The 27,913-nt window shown below is 38.7% G+C and overlaps 11 protein-coding genes and 1 non-coding gene across 12 annotated transcripts; 4 read left to right on the top strand and 8 right to left on the bottom strand.

Annotated features, from left to right (window-relative positions):
* Positions 1 to 270: 270 nt before the first annotated feature.
* L201_006192 (uncharacterized protein) lies at positions 271 to 1,969 on the top strand (the record flags this gene model as incomplete). The annotated part of the gene is made up of 4 exons (XM_066221914.1): positions 271 to 315; positions 397 to 557; positions 637 to 779; positions 834 to 1,969. The coding sequence occupies 4 exons, from the start codon at positions 271 to 273 to the stop codon at positions 1,967 to 1,969; spliced, it is 1,485 nt and encodes a 494-aa protein (XP_066078011.1).
* A 167-nt stretch (positions 1,970 to 2,136) lies between these two features.
* Positions 2,137 to 4,604, bottom strand: L201_006191 (uncharacterized protein; the record flags this gene model as incomplete). Its single annotated transcript, XM_066221913.1, has 5 exons — positions 2,137 to 2,581; positions 3,231 to 3,972; positions 4,044 to 4,138; positions 4,209 to 4,469; positions 4,537 to 4,604. 5 exons carry the CDS (start codon positions 4,602 to 4,604, stop codon positions 2,137 to 2,139), a joined length of 1,611 nt encoding a protein of 536 aa, XP_066078010.1.
* Positions 4,605 to 4,968: 364 nt separating this feature from the next.
* On the bottom strand, positions 4,969 to 6,110 carry L201_006190 (uncharacterized protein; the record flags this gene model as incomplete). The annotated part of the gene is made up of 4 exons (XM_066221912.1): positions 4,969 to 5,465; positions 5,522 to 5,619; positions 5,683 to 5,952; positions 6,052 to 6,110. The coding sequence occupies 4 exons, from the start codon at positions 6,108 to 6,110 to the stop codon at positions 4,969 to 4,971; spliced, it is 924 nt and encodes a 307-aa protein (XP_066078009.1).
* A 769-nt stretch (positions 6,111 to 6,879) lies between these two features.
* Positions 6,880 to 8,871, bottom strand: L201_006189 (uncharacterized protein; the record flags this gene model as incomplete). The annotated part of the gene is made up of 5 exons (XM_066221911.1): positions 6,880 to 7,012; positions 7,103 to 8,114; positions 8,219 to 8,313; positions 8,384 to 8,683; positions 8,822 to 8,871. The coding sequence occupies 5 exons, from the start codon at positions 8,869 to 8,871 to the stop codon at positions 6,880 to 6,882; spliced, it is 1,590 nt and encodes a 529-aa protein (XP_066078008.1).
* Positions 8,872 to 9,401: 530 nt separating this feature from the next.
* Positions 9,402 to 12,109, bottom strand: L201_006188 (uncharacterized protein; the record flags this gene model as incomplete). Its single annotated transcript, XM_066221910.1, has 4 exons — positions 9,402 to 11,410; positions 11,487 to 11,581; positions 11,682 to 11,972; positions 12,069 to 12,109. 4 exons carry the CDS (start codon positions 12,107 to 12,109, stop codon positions 9,402 to 9,404), a joined length of 2,436 nt encoding a protein of 811 aa, XP_066078007.1.
* Positions 12,110 to 12,762: 653 nt separating this feature from the next.
* Positions 12,763 to 13,899, bottom strand: L201_006187 (uncharacterized protein; the record flags this gene model as incomplete). Its single annotated transcript, XM_066221909.1, has 1 exon — positions 12,763 to 13,899. One exon carries the CDS (start codon positions 13,897 to 13,899, stop codon positions 12,763 to 12,765), a length of 1,137 nt encoding a protein of 378 aa, XP_066078006.1.
* A 774-nt stretch (positions 13,900 to 14,673) lies between these two features.
* Positions 14,674 to 17,686, bottom strand: L201_006186 (uncharacterized protein; the record flags this gene model as incomplete). The annotated part of the gene is made up of 10 exons (XM_066221908.1): positions 14,674 to 15,109; positions 15,310 to 15,495; positions 15,608 to 15,714; positions 15,781 to 16,188; positions 16,242 to 16,384; positions 16,436 to 16,565; positions 16,625 to 16,872; positions 17,007 to 17,360; positions 17,436 to 17,620; positions 17,676 to 17,686. The coding sequence occupies 10 exons, from the start codon at positions 17,684 to 17,686 to the stop codon at positions 14,674 to 14,676; spliced, it is 2,208 nt and encodes a 735-aa protein (XP_066078005.1).
* A 224-nt stretch (positions 17,687 to 17,910) lies between these two features.
* Positions 17,911 to 17,981, bottom strand: L201_006185. Its single transcript has one exon. It is a non-coding gene; the product is annotated as a tRNA-Gly (tRNA).
* Positions 17,982 to 18,808: 827 nt separating this feature from the next.
* L201_006184 (uncharacterized protein) lies at positions 18,809 to 20,893 on the top strand (the record flags this gene model as incomplete). The annotated part of the gene is made up of 8 exons (XM_066221907.1): positions 18,809 to 18,958; positions 19,027 to 19,111; positions 19,193 to 19,245; positions 19,317 to 19,399; positions 19,467 to 19,494; positions 19,559 to 19,682; positions 19,771 to 20,026; positions 20,116 to 20,893. The coding sequence occupies 8 exons, from the start codon at positions 18,809 to 18,811 to the stop codon at positions 20,891 to 20,893; spliced, it is 1,557 nt and encodes a 518-aa protein (XP_066078004.1).
* An 892-nt stretch (positions 20,894 to 21,785) lies between these two features.
* On the top strand, positions 21,786 to 22,379 carry L201_006183 (uncharacterized protein; the record flags this gene model as incomplete). Its single annotated transcript, XM_066221906.1, has 1 exon — positions 21,786 to 22,379. The coding sequence occupies one exon, from the start codon at positions 21,786 to 21,788 to the stop codon at positions 22,377 to 22,379; it is 594 nt and encodes a 197-aa protein (XP_066078003.1).
* Positions 22,380 to 23,068: 689 nt separating this feature from the next.
* L201_006182 (uncharacterized protein) lies at positions 23,069 to 23,884 on the top strand (the record flags this gene model as incomplete). Its single annotated transcript, XM_066221905.1, has 1 exon — positions 23,069 to 23,884. One exon carries the CDS (start codon positions 23,069 to 23,071, stop codon positions 23,882 to 23,884), a length of 816 nt encoding a protein of 271 aa, XP_066078002.1.
* Positions 23,885 to 25,485: 1,601 nt separating this feature from the next.
* Positions 25,486 to 26,875, bottom strand: L201_006181 (uncharacterized protein; the record flags this gene model as incomplete). Its single annotated transcript, XM_066221904.1, has 5 exons — positions 25,486 to 25,509; positions 25,817 to 26,051; positions 26,107 to 26,486; positions 26,551 to 26,730; positions 26,801 to 26,875. 5 exons carry the CDS (start codon positions 26,873 to 26,875, stop codon positions 25,486 to 25,488), a joined length of 894 nt encoding a protein of 297 aa, XP_066078001.1.
* Between the last annotated feature and the right edge of the window lie 1,038 nt (positions 26,876 to 27,913).

The following is a 27,913-nucleotide window of genomic DNA, read 5'->3' as shown; positions in this document are numbered from 1 at the left end:
CTATCATTTTGATCTCACATGCTTCGTTATGTGTAATAGAGTCAGATTGATCGACGTGATTGTTCCTTCATCATCAATGCCAAGTATGTTTGGTACAGAATCGCGTGATTAATCGATACATACTACCCATTACTAGATTCCACGTCAAGTCAGCTAGACTCAAAGTGATTAATGATCATTATCTTCTTTGTCTTCATCTCAACAGTATCCATCACCTCATAGCTCGAAAATCCAGTATCACTTTAGGTATACCTCACAAACACAGCAGCAATGATCAGTATCATCAATTCCTTGCCTGGAAATACCAATATCACAGTAAGTACACCTCATACTTTTCATACTGCCCCCTCATCTCAGCTTGTCGGAAGAGATACTAATGACATTGTGGATTTATAGTTACTCTCAATCGCTCTCGTTTGCTTTACGATATACTCATCACATACAACTCCAACAACTACCCATATTGATGATTCACTCTTGCTCGATCTTCTACTTGGACTATCACTAATTGCTTATTCTCCTTTAATTCTGATCAAGGGATATGGTTATTGCAAGCTGTAAGTGTAACCCACTTGAAACGCAACATTGATATGATTGTGTAATAAAGAAGCTTACTTCTTGCTCTTCCTGCATTAGTATCGTGAGATCACACGTTACTCATACAACTTCCATTACCAGACTTAGATCAAAGAATAGAAAAGAAAACATACGCTATAAATGGTTGTATAATTCGGAATTTTTACTCTGTTTAACTATCTTTCAATTTACCATAACATTTGGTAAGCGTAATCAATTCTATCCATCTTCTTTGGAACTAACAATCATGTTTTCAGGTTTTATCGCTTTGAATTTACTTTCATTATATACAACTTCATCAACACCTTTACATACACCAATACAACCTCTGTACCCTATTTCTAACACCGAACCATCTAAAACAATAAATTATCATCTAAAACCTAAACCAGCTATCTCAACTTCATCGTTACTAAACTTGAATCAGAATGAATCAATACCATTATTATTCCAATCGACACACTTATTTATTTTACTAGTCGAATTATTATCATTCTGGTTGATTATCTTGGAAATTAGAAATTCACCTATATATTCAAATTTAACAACTATCAATAAATCTCTAATTGGTTTATTGGAAAAAGATATAAACGAATTAATCAAATTCAAACAAGATTCTCAAAATTTAAAATCAAAATCAAAATCAACTTCATATTCTAGTACTAATACTAATACTACACCTAAATGGTTATCAGAAACAAAAAGAATACCTTCATTTGGTCAATCATCTACAATAAATTATACTTCACCTATTAAAACTAACAATCTGAACTACAACAATGATCACGAAGATAATGGTGATGGAACACCAAGAAGAAGATCAAGAACTTCATCATCAAGTATAAATTTAAATTTAGTCACACCTTCTTCTGTGCCTCTTGCAAGATCAAATGAGAATCAAAATCTTCTAGATGATGATGATAATATACCTAGCTCAGTTGATGTTAGATTTACTGATCCTTTCAATTTAAGAAGATCATCAAATGCAAGAAATAGCGTTGGGAATAGAAGATTGTCGGTAAGATTCGATTTGACACAACACCTAAATAATCAACATGAGATGGTAAGATCACCTAATAGAGATAAACCTATCAATATAAAACCTGTAATCACACCTAATAATGATAATTATGGTTATAACGAGAAAGAAGATTATTTCACCTCAACGCACAAACATACAGTCAATAACGAATACATCAGACCCATACCATTGAGTATCATCAAATCGCCAAAAGACACAACAATCAATTTCTCACCAAGCTCAAACGGTTCAGAAATCCTTGAAGACATCAAGGAAGAGGAATATGAAGATCATGATATTGCACTCCAAAATTATGGTAATAACGAAATCAATCAAGCTTGGATGGATGTCCGTGGGGAACAAAGTGTTTAAACCAATTGTTTGGGAATACATTAGATGACATGATTTTATAGCTGGGTTAGGTACAATATACGAGGGTACGGTATGGGCAGAGGGCGGGCATGGGTGGAAAGGTAGAGAGACGGGATGTGGAGGTGCGGAGGAGAAAGGATCGGCTAAGCCATAATAGGACGATAAAGTCATTTTTGTGTTTCCTTCTCCTTCTCCCCTTCTATGCCTAGACCAGCTTTACCAATACCGTTAAATTTCTTACACCCACCACACCAATGCATCTCACAATATCTTGCCCTCCAACATGCTCTAGCACCAGTTGATTCTTTACATCTAGGTGAGATTCTTTCTGGAACCTGAACTCCATGAGGACATTGAATGACTGCATAAGGGTCAATTGGAGAGTTTTGATTGTGAGAAGGATGTTGGGTGCTAAAACATAGCCTCGGCAGAAAGTCGGTGAAGTCGGAATTGACATGTTGATTGGTTGTAATGATCTGTTTAAGTAATAATAGTTGGTTTGGGTTGGTTGGGCCTTGAGAAGAGGTATTGGAATTTTGGAAACTTTTTAAGGGTTTTCTTGTTTCAATTTTGCTTAATTGTGTTTGTGATGTTGGTCGTGAGGAATACCTTCTAACAAGGTGAATAGTTCATCTTATATATCTTACAGGTTCGGGCTGTGTACAGTGAATCGTTGTGAAGTTATCGTATATGCACAAAGGTTGCTAAGTTGAAAAGAGGACTTGCTACGCGTTTTGTACAGTACAGGGTGGCATGTGAGGAGTGGCAAGTATTGAAGAGGTGTCTTGCTATACGGCCAAAGGTATGAAAGGAATGATCCGGCGCCATTTCGTTAGACAGGACCTAACAGGACTACCATACTGTACTTAGGCCGAAGAGGTAGATTGATCTTTGCTAAGGCGATCCGATTCCGCTTTGCGAAGGTCGATTATGAGATTCACCAAACCTTGTAAGGTGATCACATCGTATCCTGTGGGAGCACTAGCGTTCTTGTGGTTAATCACCCAACATTTTGAATGGCAATCATGGAGTACAAATCGCTTGACGTTTGGGTCGCGGTTACCGCAAGAATATCTCTTGACCACATTTCCACCTAGATCAGTAATAAGTTGAATGATCTTGGGTCCTATCTCGAGGTGTTCTCCACTATCGCAAATTTCGATATTTCTCATACACGCCGAGGATCTTTCATTTCGTCATGGTATCATAAATGATATAATCAGCAACTTGAAGTATCACATGTTACTTTAAGATAGCTTACCTATGTCCGACCTCGTTAATGATTATATCCAATAATGACGATACAAGCTCTGAGCTGTAACGACCGATTTCTCTCCTTTCTGTATCTCTTGGGTTATCTCCATCACCGATTTGCAAGACCGTGGCTTCGACAGCTGGCGAATTGTCAGGTGATGACGAGCAATTGGTAGAAAGTTGAAGCGGATTTATATCCTTAGTAGGTTCAACATCATCGAGGGTCTCTAAAATGAACATTTGTTGGTTGAAATGCGATGAAATTTCCGTATCACCATTTTTGATTGATATGGTATCGGACTGTGGACCAGTTTTAGTAAGCGATGGTATTAACAAGGCGGCTTCTGGTTTATTCGTGAGATTACCAGTACTTGTTGAAGCAATCTGAGCTTGACTTGGCTGTATACCTGGAGGATCGGGGCTGTTGTTTGGCCCTTCCAAATCAACGAAAGTAGAGAAAGATACCCTCTCATCTACTGAATTGGGAATTCGAGACTCTGCGATTGAAGTACTCGACGGTGAGGTTGTTTTCGATTTCGATTGATATGAACGCCTAGACAGAGCTCTTTTATTCCTCTCTGTATTACTGTTACCTTGGTCGATACTGGTAGGATTGGCAAAGGACAACGTTCGACGAGTATCGAAGGACACATTGGCTGTTGTGACTTCCAGCCAAGAGGGATTACGTTTGAGCAGTAAGGCTAAATATTTAAAATACCACGTATTTTTACCAGTAGACTGCCATTGAGCTGAGGAGCAGAGCTATGTTTAGCAATACCCTTTATACTGTATCATCAACTCAGCTCATGACTTTACTTACACCATAGGTAATGCGCTTGTGTTCCTGCCATAAGCTGTGCAGGATTGGTAACCGTTCCAAGTACTCCTTTAATAGCTAGAGCTGGCTCTCGAAGCCTACAGTGTTTGACATCATCTCATCAGCCCAGCTACGTCTTATGTAGAATACAAATTGCGGATGACTTACGCCTTCAACAACCTAGAGATAGCTAGATGATGTTTATCCCATCCATCTTTAGCTTGTAGTACGCCTTGAGTATTACGTGTAACGAGATTATGACGGATCATCCAATTCATCCATTCTGTATCTTTTAATACCTGAAGACAAAGTTTCTTTTCGATTCGATATTGATCTCTTCGATCCATTCTTTGTCTTGTATACGCTCTTGAATAGGATGCGTTAGAGGCGATGATATCCAATACCTGACATGTTTGACCTTCAGTCCAGCTGCAAGTGAAGCATAAATCGGTTAGCAGATACAATCAACATTTCAAGGAACACCTCTGAGACTAACGTATGAAATGGTAATTCTCCCGCCCAGGCTCCTACGCCTTCGGGTATAGATGATGATCCTCTACCCATTATGAGGTTCAGCCTAGAGAATTCACTGTATATAATACGTAAATGAAGTATTCAAATGGCAAAAAATTGAATAAATCAGGTACTTCAGGATGTATTATGAGAAGAGAAAATATAAAGGTTGATTGACAAGATGACACGAGTTTTCTTCACTTATTTCTATTTGCTTCTTTTTTGCCTCACTTGCACTAATTGATTGATTCAGGTACCATCGGCACACAGTATAGATTGAGATATAATCCAGACATATAAGGACATGATTATGTCTTGATGAGCTTTGACCAGTGTGGCTTTGATAATTAAGGTGCATGAAAAGTGAACATCATCTAGTGTATGTATCGACACTGCAAATCTAATTTTATATACACTAATCTTCGAAAGAGAGGAGATCGAATGGTTTATGCTGTAATTCGATATTACGTTTAGCTGTTACCAGTTGTACGAGACCAATCAGGGTGATAGGTGTAGGCAATTTATCTTGATCAGCAGATAAGTTCTGAACGATATCATCAAGGATTACTGATGAGTTCCAAAGTATATATCTTGTATAATCTAGCCGATTGTGTGTTATTTGACTCTCATTTGAGGTGTTGTTTTTTCTCGTGATGGTTCCATGCATTTTCCGAATTAAATAAAGTAGGCTAGTAGATGAAGTAGCTGATGCTGCAGCCGATGATGCCGAAGTGGAAGGGACGGATAAGGATGGTTTGGTTGAGAAAGTATGGGATATCGACTTCATGAGAACATCAGGTAAAGGTGGTGGAGTAGGTGATGGTTTACTTTCTAACCATTTAGGAAATATACGGATTTTGATAACTACATATTTGAAATACCATGTAGCCAGATTCTCCTTTTGCCATCCACCTTCATATCAAGTCAGTCAAGTGTACGGCCTATCAGGAAATTGATATACAACTTACACCATATTTCGTAAGCCTTTTGATTGTTTTTTCTAAGTTGATCTACATTGCTAGAAGGGCCAAACAGTACTTTAATACCTTCAGCTAAAGAATGTAATCTGAATGAGGTATTTGATCAGCTTTACAAGACGGTGAAAGAAGCCTTCGTATGAATGACATACTTATTAATCAATATATTGATAGTTCTCATCTTCTTAGGCCAGGTTTCTCCTGGTTTTTGTTTAACATTACCATTTTGATCTTTTAATACCTTTTTAATCTGAAGCATATAATTAATCCAATCTGTACCAGCTAATACACTAACACAAACTTCTTGTTCTAATAATATGTATTTATGATTATCGCTTTTATGATGCCCAAAAAATGCATCTTCATATGATTTGTTACCGTCTATCATGTCAAGGGCTGAGCGTATTTGACTTTGTGTCCAGCTGAAAGATAAGGAAACATCCAGGTAGTCAATGATCAAGTTCATTGAAAGTATATTGAGTCTGAATTTATAGTAACGAGCTATCAAGATAAAGACTCACACATGTTCCCATGGTTCCGTTATAACTTGAGGTATAATTCCATCAGATTTCTTTCCCATTATGCTAATCTAATGATAATTTCACATCGACCTATAATATTAGTATCAGTGAGGTGGGAGATAAGTATGAAAAATAATTATGCAAATTTATACTGTGTAAGCATCTTAGGATTCGAACGCAAGGATCGCTACGCTCAAGTTGACGTCAACATGATTAGATTCTAGATTCAGGATCACATGGTGGGAACACCTCCTTTAGCTGAATAGTTATATCTAGTTGATGCGGTGGTGGAACAGTGGGTGGTAAGCTGCGTATCTGGTGGGAAACGGATATTGGCATAAATCAGATTCTATGGCTAGGTATTTTCAATGACAAGAAGAGAAAGAAAGCGAGGCTAAGCACAAAATCATCCATTGAAGTGGATGTGCATACTGTAAACATCAGTTCGAAATCGTATCTTATCGGTCAGTGTCCGTGTTATCGGAAATTCGATTCCGCTTTAAGAGCAGATTCAGAGTGTCACTGAGAACAATAGGTAATCTTACAACTGGTAACTTATTTGTACATGTTCATAGAAAGAATAAAATAACGGACAAATGTACTATTATGCATAGTCTTATCACCGGTTATATAACAATCGATCTACGATATCCTCAACCTTTCGCAAAGATCCAGTACTATCCTAATGATTTGGTCTGGATTTATAGCTTTTGGAGTCTTTCCCAAACTTGATGGTATATCAAGATGTAGAGGGATTAAATCATTTTCAGGCGAATTACCTTGTCGAACTAATAATTTAATTGTATCGTTTCTTGGTTTAAAGAAAGCCTATCTTTCAGCTACATTATTCCAATTGATTACTTTCCCACCCATTTTTTCTATCTCTATAAGTAAAGGTAATTCAGACTTGTACATATCAAGTACGAATGCAATTTCGAAACCACATAACAAGTTTGAAAATCTACATGCAATACATGGAAGGAATTAGTTTTCGAAAGATAGTAAACAGAAGAAAGCGAGTTGATGATGGATTGGAATCACAATGACGTACCCTTGATACACCTCATACTTGATAATAGTCGAAATGAAATTTTTCATTCTTTTCTTACGTTTATCAACTTCCGATGGGGCCGGAACAAAGGAAGTAGACGCTATAAGGTTCACGTTGAGATCTGGATGAATAAGGCTGATGTCATGATTTTCATTGTTATGATGTGGGATTTGACGATATGGGAGCATTAATGACAATGGGTTTTTAGCTGAAACCCAAGGTGAAAGAGGCGAAGGTGAATAATCCGATAAATGTACTAATTCTAATTTTTGACTGGCTTCAGTACATTCTTCTTGATCATTTGTATTTCCATAATCATTATTCCAATGTTCATCATACCGATTATGTTCATTGTCATGATCATGCTTGTCATCAGCGTCATTCCACTGATTCACATTGTTCCAATCGTTATTGTCGTTCCAGTCATTCTCGTTCCTCCAATCATCATCTAATCTATTTTCCTCGTGACTAGAAGGTCCACTTTGATGTTCTCTGTTATCATTTTCATCTTCACCGTTGTATTCATACTCATCTTCATCTTCTGCATCATAACTCCAATCTCGAATGATATTTACTTGGTCTTTTTCTTCTAATTTAGATTTTTGTATTCTATCTTCCCATGTTATTCTACCTTTCTCCAATTTTTGTTCTTGTCGCATATACGAGGATACAGGTAAAGATGGTTTACGTTTAGGTTGAGTTAAGATTTCAGACCATAATCTCTTCGTTTTGAATGCAGATTGAAGTTGAGTTGATGGATTATCCATTGCTATTACATTTTCATTTGAATCTTCTTCCTCGTTGTCATGATCAGGTTCATCGTCATTATCATTAATCTCTTGAAATCGATCAGTCGAATTTACTTCCCGTTCTTCTTGTACACCATAATACTTGCAATTGTATTCATAATTGTGATGATTATACGGCGTTGTTAACCATCTTGGATTCGAAGTGAACTTCAATGAGACGTATCTGAAATACCAAGTATTATGACTGTCACGTTGCCATTTATCTGTTTAAGGCCAGACATGTAAATCGAAGGAACGTCAGTATGATCTTACTTGAGTTGAGTAAACAGTATACGATGGTTTGATATAACTTGTGTATAGTACTTACTCCATAATATGCGACTTGGACTATTTATCTTCAATTGCGATGGATGAATCACAGGCCCCAAGTGACTTTTGATCTGTCCAGCTAAATGTTCTAATCTAATGACAGAAACATATCAGTAACTCGATACTGCACAGGATTGCTACCTCAGAATGGACAGTCACTCACACCAGTAATCGTCTAGATATAACTCTATGTTCATCTTTCCATATTCCTATAGGTAAAAGATTCCCATATCTATGCTTTTTAACTAAATTGCTTTTTATCATATATCCTAACCATTTCGTAGATCTCAATAATTGTAAACTAATCTCTTGTTCAATTTCGATTGGGATCTGAGCAAAAGAATTAGCCGTAAAGTATAGATTTGCTTGATGATTGTTGTTATTACAAGGGAAGTATACTTGTTGACAGCGGGGATTAGATAAAATCAAATCGAGTAATTGGCATGTTTGGTTTTCTGTCCACCTATTACAATTAAGCAGAAAAGCAGATATAATCAGCTTAATGTACTTTACACAAGCTTCGTCTTGTAGAATGTTTATGATATAGTTTACAAGCATCTTACGAGTCTTTGAAGGGAAAACCTAGAGAGATGTTACTCACTTGTGATTGGGAAGCGCAAATTTGCACCAATCTAAGCTGTTCAAGTCCATCTTGCACAAATTTGAATTGATGGTTTATCGATGACAAAATACAGTACAGTATATCGTAGTTGTTTCAGGTCAAATGTAAGGCCCTCATGGTTCAAGTAAGAGCTGATTCATTTCCATGACGAATGAGTTGATGTGATAGTGATCCATTGGGATGAGATGACTGTAATTAATCAGGCGTAGTGTAAACATTGATTGATCGCACAGACATCGTGTTATAAACAAGCCAAAGGATGGTAAGTAAGGAAGAAGCCATCCTTTAAGTGTGTGAATGGTGATGGTGTTGATAGAGTAGTAGTACATACGTCAAGTACATACGTCAAGACGTCTAAGATTTACAATATATACAAATGAATGTGATTGTTTGGTGCACATGTGGGTGTAGCCCCGTAAGCATGATATCGTATAAGAAAAGAGGTTATAATTAGATGGACATGTCTAATTGGAATAAGTACCAAGATGACCAGATGAGACTGTATATCATATGATTAAAATTGCTAAGCTTGCTGTGTTCAAATAGTTTGCGAAGAAATCTAAGCTAATTCCTTTTCCCTAAGATCCGCTAGAATACCCATGAACTCTATGAGGTTTACTTTTTGACCACCATTGGCAACTAAAGACGAGCTTTCATTTGTACAGCTCGAATAATCATCCGGAGAGCCCACAACAATATATTTGATTTCGTGATTGTCCACTGACCAAGAATATTGTTGTTTTACTAAACCACCCATCATCTCAATCAAGTCCATTAAAGATTGCTTAAAAGGCGTTGCATCAATCTGAAGAACTACTTTTATACCCGATAAAGCTTTGGATCTGGTATGTCGCAATTCAGATAATAACATTCTTATCATTGAACTAGCGGCGTTGAACGTAGCTGTATTGGTAATGGATGGGGGCAGAGGAAGTGAAGAGATGGAGGATTGAATGGGTAGTTGATCGGTGATTCTCCTTGAATCATCTTTGTGTCCATCGACTGATCTATCATCGCTCGTTTGCAGTTGATGCTCTATCATTTCCCTTTCTGGAGTATATTGATCTCTCTCCGATATAGATATCAATTCCATATCTTCCAGAGTAGTTTCAGATTCAATATCCATATCTACTTGCTCATCGTCCACATCATGTGTCGACAACTTGTCGGTATTGATGTTCACATGATTTGATCGCGAATGGACTTGTAGGGAGTTTATAGCTGCTTCATTGGTTTGTTCCGGCATATTTAATTCCTCCTCCTCCTCCTCCTCCTCATCATCACTGATCTCTATAGGTTCATCCACATTATTAGATAAATGAGGTGAAGAAAGGATATTGATGGGAAAATCTTGAATGGTTCCGTCCGAGATGACCAAAGGGGGATATCTCAAGTGATGTTCAAAATGATCTTTATGTGAGCCACCATTTCCTTCTTCCAAAGTAAGATGATCTTCAAGTGATATTGGAGGTGGTTCAGTCGTTAGTGAGGGTGCCGATCCTTGGTATTGACGTGAGGGTGGTAATGGTAATCCAAGCCTTTCATGTAATGCATCTAGTCTATATGAACGTATTTTAGGATCACGGAATATATCTTCAATGAAATGTGGTGAGATTGCTCTTGAAGAAGAAGAGGTAGAGGTTGTATCGATACCAAATTTTGATTGTCTGTCGGAAGGAGGAAATGGTGGTGTAGGTGGTCTTGATGAATCATCAGATTCTGAATCTGATTCAGAATTACATTTACTATTATGTCTTGACCTTCTCATAAATGAACCTGACATACTTCTTATAGCTTCTAGGTTTTCTGCTTGATTTAAAGCTGGACGTGAAGGTGTTTTGTATGTTGGTAGGGCTGATGAGCCAGGTATCGGGATTATAGGAGGAACACCTGGAGAAGCACCCATTGCGGTGGATGACTGAGAACCATTTTGATTTTGGTCAATGACCTCATCCTCGTCACTATCATCAATAACAATCGCTTCATGCGGATTTCCCTTGCGAAGTGGTATGGACCTATCTTCTTCATCTTCTGAATCTGAACAAATATCAATAACAGGAGGTGCCCTTTCGCCTATCCGTTTGGCTAGATCAGTTGATGCGGTTCTTGCTCTTTTCGATCGACCATTATCTAATGATCTTGGGGCTGGTCTCGTTGTTGTTGTGGTATTTGTAGGTGTCGAATTGGAAGAGACTGATCGCCTTTGTGGAACAGAAGCAGGTCTGGTGGGATTGGATAACGAATTTGATGATGTAGGTCTAATGGATCTGATAGGTGTGGATAAAGGTCTGTCTGGAAGTAACGATTGAGGGAACGACGGTACAGCCATAGGTCTATATGATTTTGACTGTTTAGGTGAAGATGGATCGGTATGTGGTATACATGATGGTGCAGCTCCAGATCTACCTGAATCTGATCGCTGTTCACTTGTACTTGCGGAAGTCTTACTGTTATGTTTATGTTGTAGTATTTGACTTTGTAAATTAATGATGTAATTTGGATTATTTACTAATTGAGCTTGAACATATAAGAAATACCAAGTAAATTTATTCAGATTTTGATGTTCCTCTATAAATTCCGAGTTGATATAAGGGTTAGCCCATATCAGCGAGACATCAAGTGAAATGTGAAAGTTCGTACTCACTCCAAGCTTTATTTGCTACACTATTCAACTTCAAATCATCAACTGAAATAGCATTACCTAAACTCTTTTGTGCATATTTCGCATCGGAATGTACACTGTGCAAGATAAATAATCAGCTTTAAGATATACCTTTATAGATATTGCGGGAGAAGAAAAGGTAATCAATCTTTAAAGCAGATATGAAAGGTAACTTACGAATTCAATCTATCATGTACTGGATTTTGATCGTTGATCCATTTTTCATGATTTACACTTAAACCATTTCTATCGTTTGTGATTATACGATTACTTATCATCCATTTCATCCATTCAGTTTCATCTAAAATCAATAAACATAATTCTTTTTCTAATTCATTTATATCATCTGCTAATCTATTTCCTGTGTTATCATCATTATCGTTTGAAGTTGACGGGAAAAATGTGTTTATATAAGTCTGACTTGAATTAATTAATTCTAATAATCTATATGTCTGTTTTTCTGTCCATCTATGATTTCCAACGAAATGAATTAATCATTGAACCATTCAGCCTTCTGTCTGAATGAATTGAGCAGGATATGATCCCAGTCCCAATATTACTCACTGAAGTCGAGGTGGATTATACCTTTTCGTATTCACAGACATCCTTCTTTCTATAAAGTAACAATACTATTTTAACATGATACAAGAAAAGAGTAAACAGACATGAAGCAGAGAAGAAGCAGAAGAAGAGGGACCGAAATTTTTGACTAGATTTGCTTTTATCCTATACATCTTTCATCTTCCAGTCCCCTATAGCCTATGATCCAAGCTTGAAATTCGGTGCAACCAATCAAGTTATGGCTTATGAGGGAGTAAATAAATACATTTAGAAGGTCAAGGCTGAAATTTCCACCTAAACGAATGTATTCACGCTTTGATCGTCTACACCCAAAATACAAGTTTACAACCATACAGCTTTGTCATTTTGCATTCTCAGGCACAGACGCACCAAATAAGCTTCGATATCGCTCAAGACCGAACATCTAAAGACGGAGAAGATTACAGTAACATACATAAGCTTCACCTGATAAAGAAAGTAGCAAATTACCTTTGTGATATAACATATAGAATGATACCTGTACATAAGAGATTATCTATTTCTAGGAGATGAGAGGAAAGGAGAGGTTGGAATGAGAAATATATCAACATATCAATACATCAAGCCTCTGTAAAGCCATTGTTCTTTAGATATTCAATGTACGAATCGCTTGTGCGAATTTTCACACCGTCAAGTATTTTGTGTTTAGCTTTAATGGTTATACTAATTTACTCTCGTGTATAGTTAAAGCTTCCAGAAGTGAGAATTCAGGCGAGGGAGTGTTGTAAACTTCTAATAACTTGTTGGCATGCCAGAACCAATTGACAAACAAGCGTTTATGCTCTAAAAAATATGTTTCTTTTCTAAACAAAAAGGCCAGATGCTGTATAGTTTCAGCTGAAGCACCTCGTTTGCTATACTCGGAATCTAATTGTAACCATACATCTTTATCTTGCTGTGATACCAACTGATTCAGCTTAAGAGGTTGCATCACCCTATTCCTTGATGGGCAGGGTTTTATCTCTATACCTAATTCCTTGATACCATCGAATACTTCGTTAGATGGGAAATAAACATCGCGTGTGATGATCTTGCTACCATCTGAAGAAAGAGCTTCGGCTGAAGCTGTAGAAACAACAGTTTCAGTTGCAGGTGCAGTTGCAGATGAAGATGGAGTTGATTTCTTTTTGGTAGCTCGATGTTCAGTGGAGTCTTCTTGCAATGGTCTCTTTCGAGCATTAGTCGGAGGCAAGATATCGATTGTACTTATACTAGCACTTGTACTAGTTGATCTTTTTTGTTGATCATCTATAGTTGGATTCAAGTCCATTGCGTTGGTCGGTGATGAGGATGAACCAGCTTCAGCGATTCTATCCGAATTCCACCCAAGACCTTGACGTGATTGAGCAATTGAATTTTCTGAATGACCTAAAGAACCGATTGCTGAAGTAGTTGAACCTAGTATCAATGTATTTTCTGATTGTTTATTTGAAGAGATTGAAATCAGCTTCTCATTTGATAAATCTCTGGTTTTTGTACGTAACGTTTCATTCTCAGACTCTTTTTCATTAACTAATGCACTTAAAGAAATCTTATCTTTAAGTACTTTGTTATGAGAAATTCTCAAGTTTTCATGCTGAACTTCAAGAGCGGAGAGTGTTCTCCTTGTAGTTTCCAATTGATCGGATAAACCTCTAATTTCGACCTGTTGTAATGTTACTTTTTCTTCTAATACAGCAATGACAACTGAATTGTTTCTTCGTTCAAGCTGTTCTTCAAGTTGTTTTATCTTGCGTCTTAATGCATTTACTTCTTCTTCAGTATAGAGATTTGAAATTTCGTTCGAATCCGACATTGTTTGTTGAGAAGATGGTGTGAGTCAAAGAAGCGATGGGTTGAGGTAATAGTTATACTAATGGGAAGATGAGCACGGAGTGGGTGTTCAAACTGAGTTCTTGCTATTACTTCTGGTAGGAGAAATCGATTTAGTATAAATATCCATAAGAATTTGGATAAGTATCTTTTCAGTATATGAGTGATTATTTATATGACTTAAATAACTTGAGCCTGAAAAGAAGGTGAAGAGAAAAGAAGAGAAAGAAGAAGAAGTTAATCAATTCCTACGTTGTTGTTCCTGGTGCACCATATCTATGCTTCGTCCTACTCATCCTTCTATTAGATCACGCTTTCTCCTATTTTATTGAGAGTGACTCAACCGTCATCAACCATTCAAAGGACCCGTCATCACGAGACTTGAAAACTATACTATTCACCAATGTCACTTCTTAAACAATTGATTTGATGGGAAACAAAGTTTGAAAGGATCTAGCACGCGTCGTTCATTGCTGGACTTGACATACATCTATACATATATAACATATCCACCTACATGTTATCGATTATATACACCAAATTAGCTGATTCAGACGAGAAGGATAACAGCATAAATGTAGATTTTGGAAATACGGAATGTCACGATTGTAATCTCAGAAAAAAAGAAGACTATCACAAGCACAGAATAGTGTGCATTGTTTCATACGCGGAATGACGTTGAAAAGGTATACAACTCACCTATCTACCTTGCCTGCTGATAGTTCCTCATCCGTTTGTATCTACCGTTTTATTATTGCTAACAACCACCTGAGCAATAACCACCTCCAGCAATATTACATCCGAAACAACTTATAGCTTTTATACCTGAGCTTGCCATTGAGAGGGTAACAATACTTAAAACACCTTCACCAAGCACAAATCCACTTGCAATAACAATAGCTATAAGAGGAGTTTCACCATTTGATGAATTTCTCGAAGTTCTATAAGCTATATATCCACCGATTAATCTTGCAATTGAGAAAGATGGTGAGTTTAAGAAACCAATCGCAAATGCTATACCTGAAGGTAGGTATTTTATCCATTTTTCTGATTTTGATATTACAGAAGTTGGAAGATAATGTTTAAAAGCTTTGATTGATGATATAGTGCCAAACAGTACTCCGAATGATATCATGAATGGAATGACTCTTTCTGGTAGTTCGCCATTGTTTAGTAATCTGGCTAGATTCAACCTAAAAATAGGATATAAACCAATCAATTAGCTAAATTGGACCAAATCTTGTAGAAAGGCATGAGTCGCAAAAAGGTGCGGCGGAAAGAGGGAGGAAGGGGCAGGAAGAGGCAGGAAGAGGGAGGTTCAAGTCAAGAGTAGAGAGAGTATAGTAGGGGTTTGAGGGCATGAGGAGCGAGGAGAGGAATATGTAGTACGTACCATATACCTGCCGAAGGAACAGCAAATTGAGGTCCCGGAATTTCATAAACTGAAGTGTAGAATTTATACCCAGCTGTGGCCACAAAAACACTAGCTAACGAGCCTATCATCTGACCGTAAAACTGACTTCTTGGGGATGCTCTTAGCAGATGACCAGTCTTTAAGTCCTGCATCAGGTCTCCGGCTCTATTCAAGAGGAAGACGTCAGCGAGCGGTGGCGAAAGATTGAAGGATGAGAGTTCTGCACACAACGCCTGCTCCCACATGGTTGGCTAGAACGAAGGAACTTGTGACTTACTGTTGGGCTCCCGCTTCAGCTACACCGCCTGCGATAATATTCGCCACCACATTTCCAGGCTGCAGAACAGCGAAGAGCAGTTGACTAATTTTACCGATACCAGACACCTGTTCAAGAGCTGTTAGCTATACGAAGGCAATTTTTCAATGTTCAAAGTAAATCCAATGGCTTACTGGGTTGAGATCCGTTTCTCCTAGAGCCCTTACACCGATCAGACTTAACATACTAGCCAGAACTAAGCCCAAAGCTGTAGCCCAAGGATGAATACCATCTTTACCAAATACAGCCCATACGAGACCGACACCTAAGATAGCTGAAGAGACCAATCCAATTTTGATCCAGCTCATAGGAACAAGACGTTCAGGCGGTTCATTCTCGGGATCTTCATCATCGTTTTCATCAAGTGGATCGTAATAGTCATCTTCAGTAACATTCGATCTAGGAGAGGAAGTAGGTTGGAATATTCTAGGACCGCTAGATCTTTGTTTATAGTGTCGAACAAAGGTTGATATAGAGGATATTGTAATAGGTAAAAGGGATATGATTGATTCCGCTATCATAATTGCTAAAGCTACCCAAAGCTACATGAGAGTCAGCTAAGCTAGGATGAAAGGAAATCTGATTGTCCACTCACTATCCATCCTCTAGCTCCATTTGTAGTGGATCCTATTGGCCCAGGTGCCCATCCAAAGTGTTTTGACAAAGGTGACAAGATTGCCCAACCCACTAACATACCCGCATTCATGGATAAAGTCACAGGGAAACCCATGATGATACCTGAAATGAAAGTATGAGCTTTTTGTGTTTAAACAATATGATTCAGCTTACCTTGTCCAACATATGAGAGTGAAGGGGTGAACCACCAAAGCCAATTTGCTGCCAAACTTGTTCCGAACGGTAAACTAAATACATCGAAAATCGGAATGGCGAATATCACGGGGAAAAGGAAACTCAAAACCTATGGCAAGAAAGGATATAAGCTAGGTTTGATGTTGTCGACGAGTAGATCTTACTTACTGTAAGAGAACCACTGGCAAAGAAACTCCAACCTAAAGCCCACCAACCCGACCCTTTCATGACCTCACTATCTTTCTCTGCAGCTTGACGTTGACCATTTGTTTCATCTTCTTCTACTGCATACCCAGGTGGTGATACTGATCTAGATGTCCGTGGTAGACGACGATAAGTTCCGGAAGATGAGGACTTTGGGTTTTGAGAAGGAGGTGGGATTTTATGCAAGAGGGAGATCAATTGAGCAGTTGCAGCTATTGATATGAATTATTAGCTTATCGGAAGAGAGAAAGAGAATGGGGGCAACAGAGGTAGAAGAAGAGAAGCGAAGCAAGAAAGAGGCAGGCAAAGGATGAAAGGGAGGGGACCAAGAGACCGGCCAACTCACTTCCTGAGGGAAATACAAGTTTCTCTTTAACGATTACTTGACGTCTCAAAGGTGCAGCTAGGAATACACCAAAGAAAGCTACAGCTAAACACCAAGCAACTAGTTGACCATAATTCAACTTGATAGGTTCTCTTCCATCTTCCTTGACAGTCAACATCTCTAAAGCAGGTATAATACCGACAAGACCAGCCGCTAACGGCATTGTACCTGTTGCTACTGCCGTTGTCTGCAAAACCACATTCTCCTGCGGTGTGAGGGGACGTGAATTAGGGAATAGTGTTTTCAGATGCGGTAATAATTTGAATAAAGCAAATCCCAATAGAGCAGATTGTAAGGACATCATTGATACCCATCCTATATAGTCGAGTAAGCATGAACACATCCGTGTCTTACTGGAATGAAATCGCGAAAATTCGGAGCAAAACGTACCAGTCTGTAATCCGAAATATATATTAGTCATACACAGTATCACCCCTACTCCCAATCCTACAGCAACAGCTCTGAGTGTAAAGTCGCCTTCTATCAAGCCTTGCTCATCTACCTCTCTTTCGAAATCTTCATCGTCTGATTCGTTAGGAAGATCATACTGCAATCCTCTCGAGGATGGTGATGAGCTGAAAGGAGGTTGTTAGCAATAAACAGACGATCGATTTGCGATGAGGAGCTTACACCGGATTCATGATGCGAAGCTATATATTTCACTCGTATTTTTGGAAAGCTATGATGATCCAGTCCAAGAGCAGGTTGTCTTCAAGCTGTAACTCAGATGTGATATGTAAAAAGATGCAAGAAATATTAGAGGAACTCAATTGCATCATCTCATACTGGTACGTTAATCCGAAAGGTATCGGTTATTACCGATTGCTCATAGCAAAAAGTTCGGCGACGAGAGGGTCAAAAGATATACACCGTAAGGGAGTCGAACCCTTGCCGCTACTATGGCAAAGTAGCATGATACCGTTTCACCAACGGTGTTGTATATTTTGGGCTCATGTTTATCTTATTCTTATATATATACCACGAAAATGACATACAATGAATCATTAACTCACCCCTTGACGCAAAGTGATTAATCAGTAGCGTGTACCCCTGCCCTTAATGTTAAGTGCTTATCTGTTCCTGAAATTCGGGTTCCTTCACTGCTTAAAACCCTTTGTTGACATTTTATAAATCCTTAATCTTGTCCTAGCTTGTTTCCAATTCTCTAGCTAGACCGACAATTGCAGCATGTTCAAATCACCATGGAAGCAGGATTTGAATCTCATACAACTTGTAACAAAGATCGTCAAGCCAACTTGAATGACTTCGTATCTCATATTGCAAATACCCCTTTTCATAGATACGCAAGGTGTTTCATCCTTTTTCACCCTGTGTTACAAATCGATAAACTTCGGAGAACAGTGCGATTATTATATTGATTTCGTTTAGATCAGGGTATATCTCTTAGATTAACCTCTCTTTCTTTTTTCTCATAGCCTTATATACATGCACAATCAATTGTTGACTACACATACAGTATATGTACACAATTAGAAATGATCAACTAATCAATCGCGTAGTTTGTTATTCTACTATACCATCCTTTCTTGTTATTCATTCTCCCCCTTGCAAGCTGCAGCAAAATTTCATCGTCTTCCCATCGTCTTCTCCTCATCAGAACAACAGCCCTCTCAACGACTCTGCTATTTCGCTAACCCGTCAACATCTCACCCTCCTTCAAACAGTCTATTCATTCTTTCAACGGCTGAACTCTCCGCACTGGGATTTCGACTCATGCCAACCACTACAATATATGCTTTATAATGCTTCTGCTATCTACCCTCGTGACCACCCTTTTCCTTCCTCTCACTTTGGGTTTCTCATTCTCTATAAAAGATTTCAATCCAGCACAATGTAGTACAGCAAATATCACTTGGACAGGTGGACAAGTTCCTTTTAGTCTAACCATCATCGTGAGCCAATTTTTATCGTCTCAGAAGCGCTCTGTTTTGTATATAGACAGCTGACTCAAGTAATACAGCCCGCTTTCGACTATCCTACTACTATAACAATACCAAATTCAGCTTATGACGGTGCAAAAGGTAGTTATTCGTGGATTGTCAATTGTAAGTAAATTGCTTCCCATCCTGAACGCCCACTATCCCGGTTGACCGAGGGAAGAAGCTAATGACAATTGATTTGTATAGATCCCGATGACACTCAATTCGTCATGATGATGTCGGATGGTTCTGGTACAGGAGTAAGTCTACCTTGTTACCTTTTCCCCTTTTCTTTAGCATCGCTATAATGCTAACATGAAGTACTTGGCAGACCGGTGGTGTTTCACCTCTATACAAGGTTGGAAAAGGAGGCTCAACAACGTGTAGCCAAAGATCAACTCAAACTGACTTTCTGTGAGTTTACTTACGGTCCCATTTCCCATAACCAGATGATGCATCACTAAAATATGGTTCTTAACAGATTCTACCTGAATGAAACTTCTCTTACGGTATGTCGTACCTTTATCTTCTACCTTTATTACCTGAGCTTATAATTCATTGGGGTTACTTTAGCAATGCGCACCTGTCTCAATATATTGGGATAATTCAGCTGTTGCGCCTGTGTCTATCCTTGGTGCTATTCCAGGTGGTCAAGTATTCCAACTTGTCTCTGCCAACGATAAGACTAATTCTTTAGGTAAGTTTTCTGATATCGTGCTTGAAGTATCCGTTTATCTGTGTTGTAATGGGCAACGACGCTGATATGTTGTACATCTTTCAAATAGTTTGGAACACCAACATAGAAGCCAATACTCAAGTGATTATAGGTGCTTTTGATTCAGGCGAACATGGAAATGGAGGTTCTTCGGCTTTATTGACGATTGGTGGATCTTCCGATCATTCATGTATAAACGATTTATCACCATCTTCAACTACTGCCGGTCAACCAACAGCAACCGGTACTAAATCAGGAAGTGTAGGAGGTGTAAAGACTGTTACTGCAATCACAACTCAGACTAGTCTACCCAAAGGTGCTGCAGGGTGAGTTATTTATCATATTGTCAACCACTGAAAACATATCTTGAACCTCTACAAGCATGGTTAACTGACCTGATTTGAGTTTTTGCTAGCTTATCCACTGGTGCTCTGGTCGGCATCATCGTTTCAGCAGTTTTAGTTGTTGTCGCTTTGCAAGGTGCTTTACTATGGTTCTGCTGTAGAAGACAAATTAGATCTTTGATTTACCATCGAAGAGAGATGAGAGGACAAGAAGTAAAACCTGGAGGTGAAGTTGATTTAGGTTTAGCTACTCAACATTCAGGAAATCTATATGAGGATGAAGATCATGATCCATACGCTGCTTTAGGTGCACCAACTACTGCGGGTTCAAGATATTCTACGGCTAGATCCAGAGATGACAATGCAAGTTCAGTTTCTCCATTTTTGGATGATACGATATTACCCAGAACTGGCGATACACAACACGGCAGACATGATTCATTTGCATTATCAGTTGGACAATCAATACCTGAATTAAATAATGAAGACTTAACACCTTCACCTTCGTTATCGAATAACGGATTCGGTTTCAATCATTCACCTTCTTCGCCTTTAGTACCTAATCAGTATCCTTCTACATCTAACTCTTCTTCTTCCAGAAGTGGTCTGACAAAAGCCCAATTAGCAGCAAGTTTATCAACGACAAATCCAGATAATAACGATAATCAAGGTAATTCATTTGGTGCAAGATTACCACCACAAGAAGCACCTTTGGGTGGATTTAGAAGACACGAAGATGCAGGTCCAATTCAACGTCCCAATCAACCTCAGGCAGAAGGAATCGAGGATTTACCTCCAATGTACAAACCTGAATGGGAGACTGATTCTCAGAGAGGCAGTGAAAGATAAAGGTGGAATAATATATCCTCTGCGAGAGGAAAAGAACAAGAAATGGGGTAGATCAGATATAGATTATTTAATTAGATGTTTATTATTTTTTTGTGTTTATAGGACATTACCTTTTTGCCTTCATTCTTTACATCACTTGCATTATACGACATTTTAACGGTAGTAATAACGATTTATGAATATCCTAATCTTTAGGAAGATCTGTGCGTTTCCCGAAGGCTACCTAGTAGTTGTCGTTTTTCTTTGAAGAGGAAACGTCATTTTATGACGAAGCGATTATATGAGAACTAACAAAGGATGTGGTTCATATTTTCTAGCTGAGAAGGCCTGATTCACCTTTCAACAAAGCTTTGCTCCACAGATCGTTGGAAGGGAGCGACAGATCAGGACAATGGAGTTAGGAAGAAAGTGAGGGGAAGGTAACTGTTACACGTCTCAGTAAATTTAGGCATCAGATGAAAAGAGGATTCAATGAATGTCTTCATGTTTCCCTTGAAGCGTAAATCGCTCCCTTCACCACATGTTCGAACCTCGACGTGAAACTTACATTCTATGCCAAATCCTGACATGGATAGTCATAGTGAAATGTATATAAAGTCAGCTGTATTATTGCCGCTATTCACGTCCTTCTCAATCTTCAATTACATATCAAACAACCTATCCAACATTTGCGCTTTTTTGTTATTATTCGCGATAGTAAAAAACAGCGATACTCTACTAGCAGAATGTCAGAAACTTTACCTTCAATCTCGTTCAGAGAGGGTTGCAATCCAACGGTCGTCAGATCCACAAAAACTCCAGGAGATGCAGCTGTGATTTGTTATATCCTCATGTTGTCAGAGGATCCAATTTGACAAGACATTGTGGTGATAGTACTACTCCAAATAGTCAAATGGATAAATCAGAAGTTGTCGGATCTGGACCTTTTGAATATGAATTTCAAGGTAATCGTCTTCAATATGCATTCAAGGCTACTTGTCCTAGTAATTATACCATGGAAACTATGCCTGAGAACAGATATCAAGATGGCATCTACTTTGTATCACTTTTACAAACTAAAATCGGAGATGAAAGCGAAGGTTTAAAGCATGATTACTCAAATGTGGGATTCGAATCACGTTTCGGTAAAAGTGTTTCTCAATGCATGGAAGAGTACAGTAAAGAGCAAGAAGAGATGTCCAGAAACACTATATGGAATTGGGCAAAAGATATCCAAACAAGAGAAGGTTTGGCCAATAGAGTAACCTTGAAAATGGTGGACACTTTAGAGGACTTCACAAATGTTGAACCCCCGACAGGATTGATGGATGGTCAATTACCGCCTATAGATGTTAAGGAACACAATTCCAGATTGCATGAAGAATTTGCTGGATGGACCACAGATGATTTGCGAGAAAAGGCTCGTGTTGGTCCAGATGGTGAAGTGATTTGGTCAGTTTATTCACCTGTCTCCGCTAAGGGAAAATCCATGGAGTCTCAGGACTAATCTCCGGAGTGCTTTCATGGTCTTCTACTATCTTTGTCAATCAATTCAAGACAACTGTGAGGTAGTTTAGTGTAGTCGATTTTTCATATCTTGCCCTGTCTTTCTTCGTACCTCATTTATGCATTCAACTGCTAAAACTCGTGAGAACGAAAACATCTTTAGGAAGAATAGCTTTAATACGCTGTGATCCGGATAGTGGCTTATTTCACGCTCTGATGCGATATGTATTCATGTATCACTCTTTTCCAATAGCATTTGGACGGATATGGTGCCATACAGGAATTTGGTTAGATAAGATGACGTACGCATGAAATGGTGAACTATGATCGCTCATATCCAAAAAGAAGGGATGTAGCTGAATTGATCACCGCGTTACTACTTTTATAACACCGCACCCAACGATGTATTTTACCCAGGATCTTGATGAGAAAGACCAATTGTAAAAACACAGCTCCTTAAATGACCATTCCGTTCAAATGTAGGTGGGTGTATTCTCTCCTTTGAGCTCGCTTACTGATCGAAGGCGAGAGCTATCAGAATCGCCACTCACCTCAACATAAGAAATGGGGGTTTGAAATCGTATAAAAGTCAAGTCTATGCTTGTCGCATTTTACAGACTGTACCACAATTATATTGAATCAAATATTTCTGACAGCTTTTTGAAATCGGCTTTCATATACATACAAACCATGTCCGAAGTTTCCTCCCTTTTAACTCCAGTTCCTAGTAGAGACGGTTGTTTCTATCCTAGTATCAGCTATACCGCGGTCACTAAAGAGAGATCTTATAACGGTTCTATACTCGTACAATCAGAAATCGAAGATAAAAGTGAAGAAATTAGAAGAGAAAGAAAGCCAGAAGCGTATGAAGATTCTGAACTTCCTGTCATGTTACTATACACATTTACTACTGAAAGAACAACTGCTGCAGATATGACTGAACCTACCTCATCAAGTGATTCCAGAGTATTCAGAGTGGAGCCAGGTAAATATTATTGTGTTTATAGACCCACGTGCCATCCTAATAAAACACTAGAATCTACACCAACAGAACATATAAGATTTGCCATGGCTTTTAAAAAGTTTCTAGATGAAGAGACAGAACACCGAGGTAGTGTACCAAGATTTGATAAATCAAGAATTAGATCAATTGACTATGCAGAAGGAAGTTCGTGCGCAGAATTTATTAAAAATTATCATAGTTCATATTACAGCACATATAAACTTGCTTGCATCAATTGGCTGAAAGAATATATAGAAAAAAACGATTTTCAAGATAGAATTGATTGGAGAGCTGTTGACACACAAGAGGAATTTGAACAAGCTCTACCGGTAGATTCCCTCAATGAAGAGCATCATCCTATCGACATGGAAGAATATCACAAAGAACTGGAAGATACTTTTAGTCACTATGTTTTGGGGGATATTGGAGTTCCCCAACCCGCCACCGTCAGTATTGACGGTGAAGAGTTTCTTATACCAGTTGATTTTGACGAAGATCGCTAAAATTCCCTTCACAAAACCCATTTTTATTGGTATAGCTTTTCGACTAGAGTTCCTCTGTGGAATAAGATTACGGCACTTTCGAACATGCACCTTTGTCCATTGACTTCCTCTAACTAGCATACTGTCTTGACCCATTTGACCGTCATGATAGCAATGGATAGTTTTGCTCAGTGTGGGGAAAAGGTTAGCTCACTGCCAATGACCTAGAGGAAGTCGCTGGGAGGTAGCCCTGTTGATTGATCCTCGCTTGCTTGTGCTTTCAGTCGTTGCTAAAGTCTCTCCCATGGCATTGGTAGATACAGTCAAACATGACAAAGATACCTGGAGCTTGCCTTACAAAACCATGGGCAAAACTGTGCACTGTACTTCGCACCGTCTGTCCTTCTTAACATAGTATAATGTGCATTCATAAGGTATTTAAGTATAATTCCTATTCACAGAGAAGCATAAATTCCTACATTCAGTCTAGAATCATCTTACATTCAACGTATTCTTCCGAGGTGATCTTATTCTCTCCTATTATCTCCGTCAACATTCTTTGTGCTTGGGATCTATACCAGTTAAAAACAATTACCAAAGATTCATTTGCAAGTAGTCATGATGATTAACCAGGCTATACAGTTGCTATGATTCCGATATTTATGTTTTTCCATAAATTTCTGCTTCGTTCTGTGAATATGACTTGACCTTGATATTGAGGATGAGAAGAATATCTAATGAGAAGATTGAATACTATCAGAGATTAGTAGTTGAAGTGAACATACAAACATGAAGACAACTCACTATCTGTCTCCAACGGCTACCAACTTCCCTATGATGACAACGAGCCTTCCTATGTAAGACGCGCCACCTGGCAAGCTACTGAGAGAAGCTCTCCCGATTGCCCAGTCTTATCGTGAAGGGCAACCGGGCATGGATACAGCTCATCTCGTAAATTGCCAGAGGATTTGGACCAGAATCTCACGCTATTTGATTCACAACGTCAGACGATATATCTCTCTCAAATTGGTTATTGATCACTCACAAACCTCCGGCAAACCGCTTGTCAACTGCTGCAGTACAACTCAAAATGTCTCCTTGAAGCTCCAATTGAAGAAGAGGGGTCAGGTTCTGATCTTGTTCGGTATCGCATGAGTTTTTACAAGAAGGCGCTCTGCAGCACTAGATATTATAGATTGATTTGATCTCAGTCAAAGTCTCCTACCGAACCGGATTGAAACCCACTTACCTGAAGTTTCGCCTTGCCTTCAGCTATATTGGTGACGCTCCTCTCAAGAGCTAATGTATCATTGTTTGCCGGATCAGAGTGGAACGTCATTACCGCAGAGACGAACGCTGAAGACAGGAATCCTGTAAATCTCGAAACCACCATAAAAATCACCGAAAACAGATACGGTTGGGGCTGGGCAATAAGCTTGTACCATAATCCATAGATCGTACTTGAAAATAAGATTGAAGCGGCAGAAGGAGTACAATATAAGGCGCCCATTAAGATGATGATTTTGATTTGTTGGAATGATTTTTCGAATAGGGCAAAGTGTCTAGGTTGAGTTTCGAAGGCTCTCAGGTGACTTAGTGCGAGTTCCGACAGTTTGAAATTATCAATGAGTAGATCTATTCCATACCTATCACATTCAGTCAGCCTAGAATCATTCCCATTCAATCCGGAGGTGGTACAATATACTCACGTTGATGGTTCACTTTCGACACCCCTTTTGGTCACTCCATCAAAAGCCGACAACAGAGCATCAATCTGATCTGCCCCTCACCCCGACTGAGATATTCTAGCATTGTATGTACTGCTGAGATTGAGTCTGTGCTGATCTGACCCAGGTCGTACGGCGGGGGGGCTCCGGTTTGAAAGAGTTCGTTAAGCGGCTTGGTGACGACGTATGAGCTCGCTGGTTTCATTATGTTTTTCAGTCGGTTTACGTGTTTAACACAATGATTAAACTGATCTGTGGCCGTACCGAACACTTCAAAATCTTCAGATTGTAGGTTCAAAGGTCTGGTAGGAACAGGTTGATCCAGAATAGCATTCCACCAATTTTTCGGATCGTTGAAGCTTGACATAACCTTCTCGGAAACTCGATAGGCGAATGAGTTGAGACGATCTGAACGGAGAAGAGTATGACTGAGACCACCGGATTTAATATAGCTCCTACCACTAAGAGATGGATAGGTCAGCGATTGCATTAGCTGTTGGGTATGAGAGAGCTCACTTCAACCATCTTAGATCGTCATAATCGATACCCCTCAATACTTCCGTGGAGGCTTGAAGCAGGAGAGATGCATCCTGAGCCGTTAGGGATCCATTTTGAATTTGAATTAGACCGGAACCGCCAGTAAAAGTGTTCATGAGATCGAAGATACATTCCTTCTCCGTGTCGTAAGAAGTTGGACACTGCTTTCTCTCCTTAGATTTTTGACCTTGGGGTGGAGATGTCGTCTCATATTGCATACTTGTACGTTGATGAAAAAGCCGATCGTGTAAGAGTTGATGTTGTGTCTCGATTTCCGTTAAGAAAAGGTCAAGACAATTAGGCTCGGATGGTAAAACTATGAGAGATGTAGGTGAGGAGGAGGTTGCGATGGATTTAGTCTAGTTATTATGTTGTCAGCAGAATTCTACATGATTCCGGTTAATCATTCAATACTATACTTACTTCATGACTAAATCTAGTAGAACAGGTCTTATTTAGCTTGTCCACATAAATCTTCCAACTGATTTGAATATCCTTTGACAAACCAAGGGTGGAAAGCTTGCGCGATTCTTCAAAGTATTGATGAAATACCTCAAACCTTGAAGCGACTTCCGTGGCTAGTTTGTAGAATGGATGAAATTCCTGATAGAAAACAACAAGGTCAGCTTGAAGATGAATGAGGATATAGATCGCTAAGGTATCATCCACTTACGGAAAATGTACAGGACTCTAGCATATCGTCAGATAATCTAAGACACTCTGAAAAGATATCGGATGAATCAGACATTGTTAAGAATTATAGAATTATGAGCGGGAAAGGTTTAAATGCTATTGCTATGGGGAAGGTTATATGTGGATGATAAGAAGAATTAACAGTCTAATCAAGTAAGTAGTTTGAAACAATTAATTTCAGTGAGTAAAATTAGCTCTACGAGATTGAATATTGTGATAAGAAAAAGAAGAATTCCAGAATGAGAGAAGAAGAAAAGAAGAGATGAACACGATTTGTTCTCTTCTCTCTTTTCTATCTTGCAGACTCGTTTCTTCATGTGAATACACCATCTGGATGACCTAATCTGATTGAAGAGAAAAATAGATAAAATGAATAAACTGAATGATAAACTGGTTATCTTGACTTTACCTCAAATTGATCCAATGTCTTACGACGCGTGATATTCATCTCTCGTGGCAAAAGTCCTTTGGCATTGTGATACTGTAGGTGATGATGGTTGACTAGACACCGTAAAGAAGAGAGGGCACAACTATATTCAACTCTGAAACCTAAATATTTTTGAGCTGGTTTGATTCCGCACTTTTAAACAATTTAGAATATTCAGGGCCGTAAAACGTGGCCCGTTGTTTGTTCAACGTACTGGGGTTCACACGATTTTTATCTTATCTTTTCCAAACTATAAAAGTTCTGACATGAATCATCAAATTGCCTATTTCTTGATAAACTGAATATAGATAGCACACTCAACTCATCATACCTAAGAATGTTGCGTTTTGATCCGAACGCTTTACATTATATACTAGCAGGTGACGGAGGTTGACTCAACAAGATGAAAAAGAGGAGGAGTGATCGTGCTCTCTTCTCAGAGAGAAGTAGGATGGTCTTTTGACTTTGACTTCACCTTCACCTTCTCTTTTACATTCTCTCTCATGATAAACAACAACTACAGCACCTCAAATCCACAACATCTGTTGTAGGCAACATTTCGCTACCTGCTTCATTCCGAGACCTTACTGGAATTTTCATGTTTCAAATATTTCGCTACCTTTAAAGTAGCTATAAATTTAAGCACTTCACCTACACTTACATAGG

This window comes from Kwoniella dendrophila, chromosome 8 (genome assembly GCF_036810415.1).
Source record: "Kwoniella dendrophila CBS 6074 chromosome 8, complete sequence".
Classification (NCBI taxonomy): Eukaryota; Fungi; Basidiomycota; class Tremellomycetes; order Tremellales; family Cryptococcaceae; genus Kwoniella; species Kwoniella dendrophila.
The sequence above is the reverse complement of the archived record's forward strand: the minus strand, read 5'-3'. Positions and strand labels throughout refer to the sequence as shown.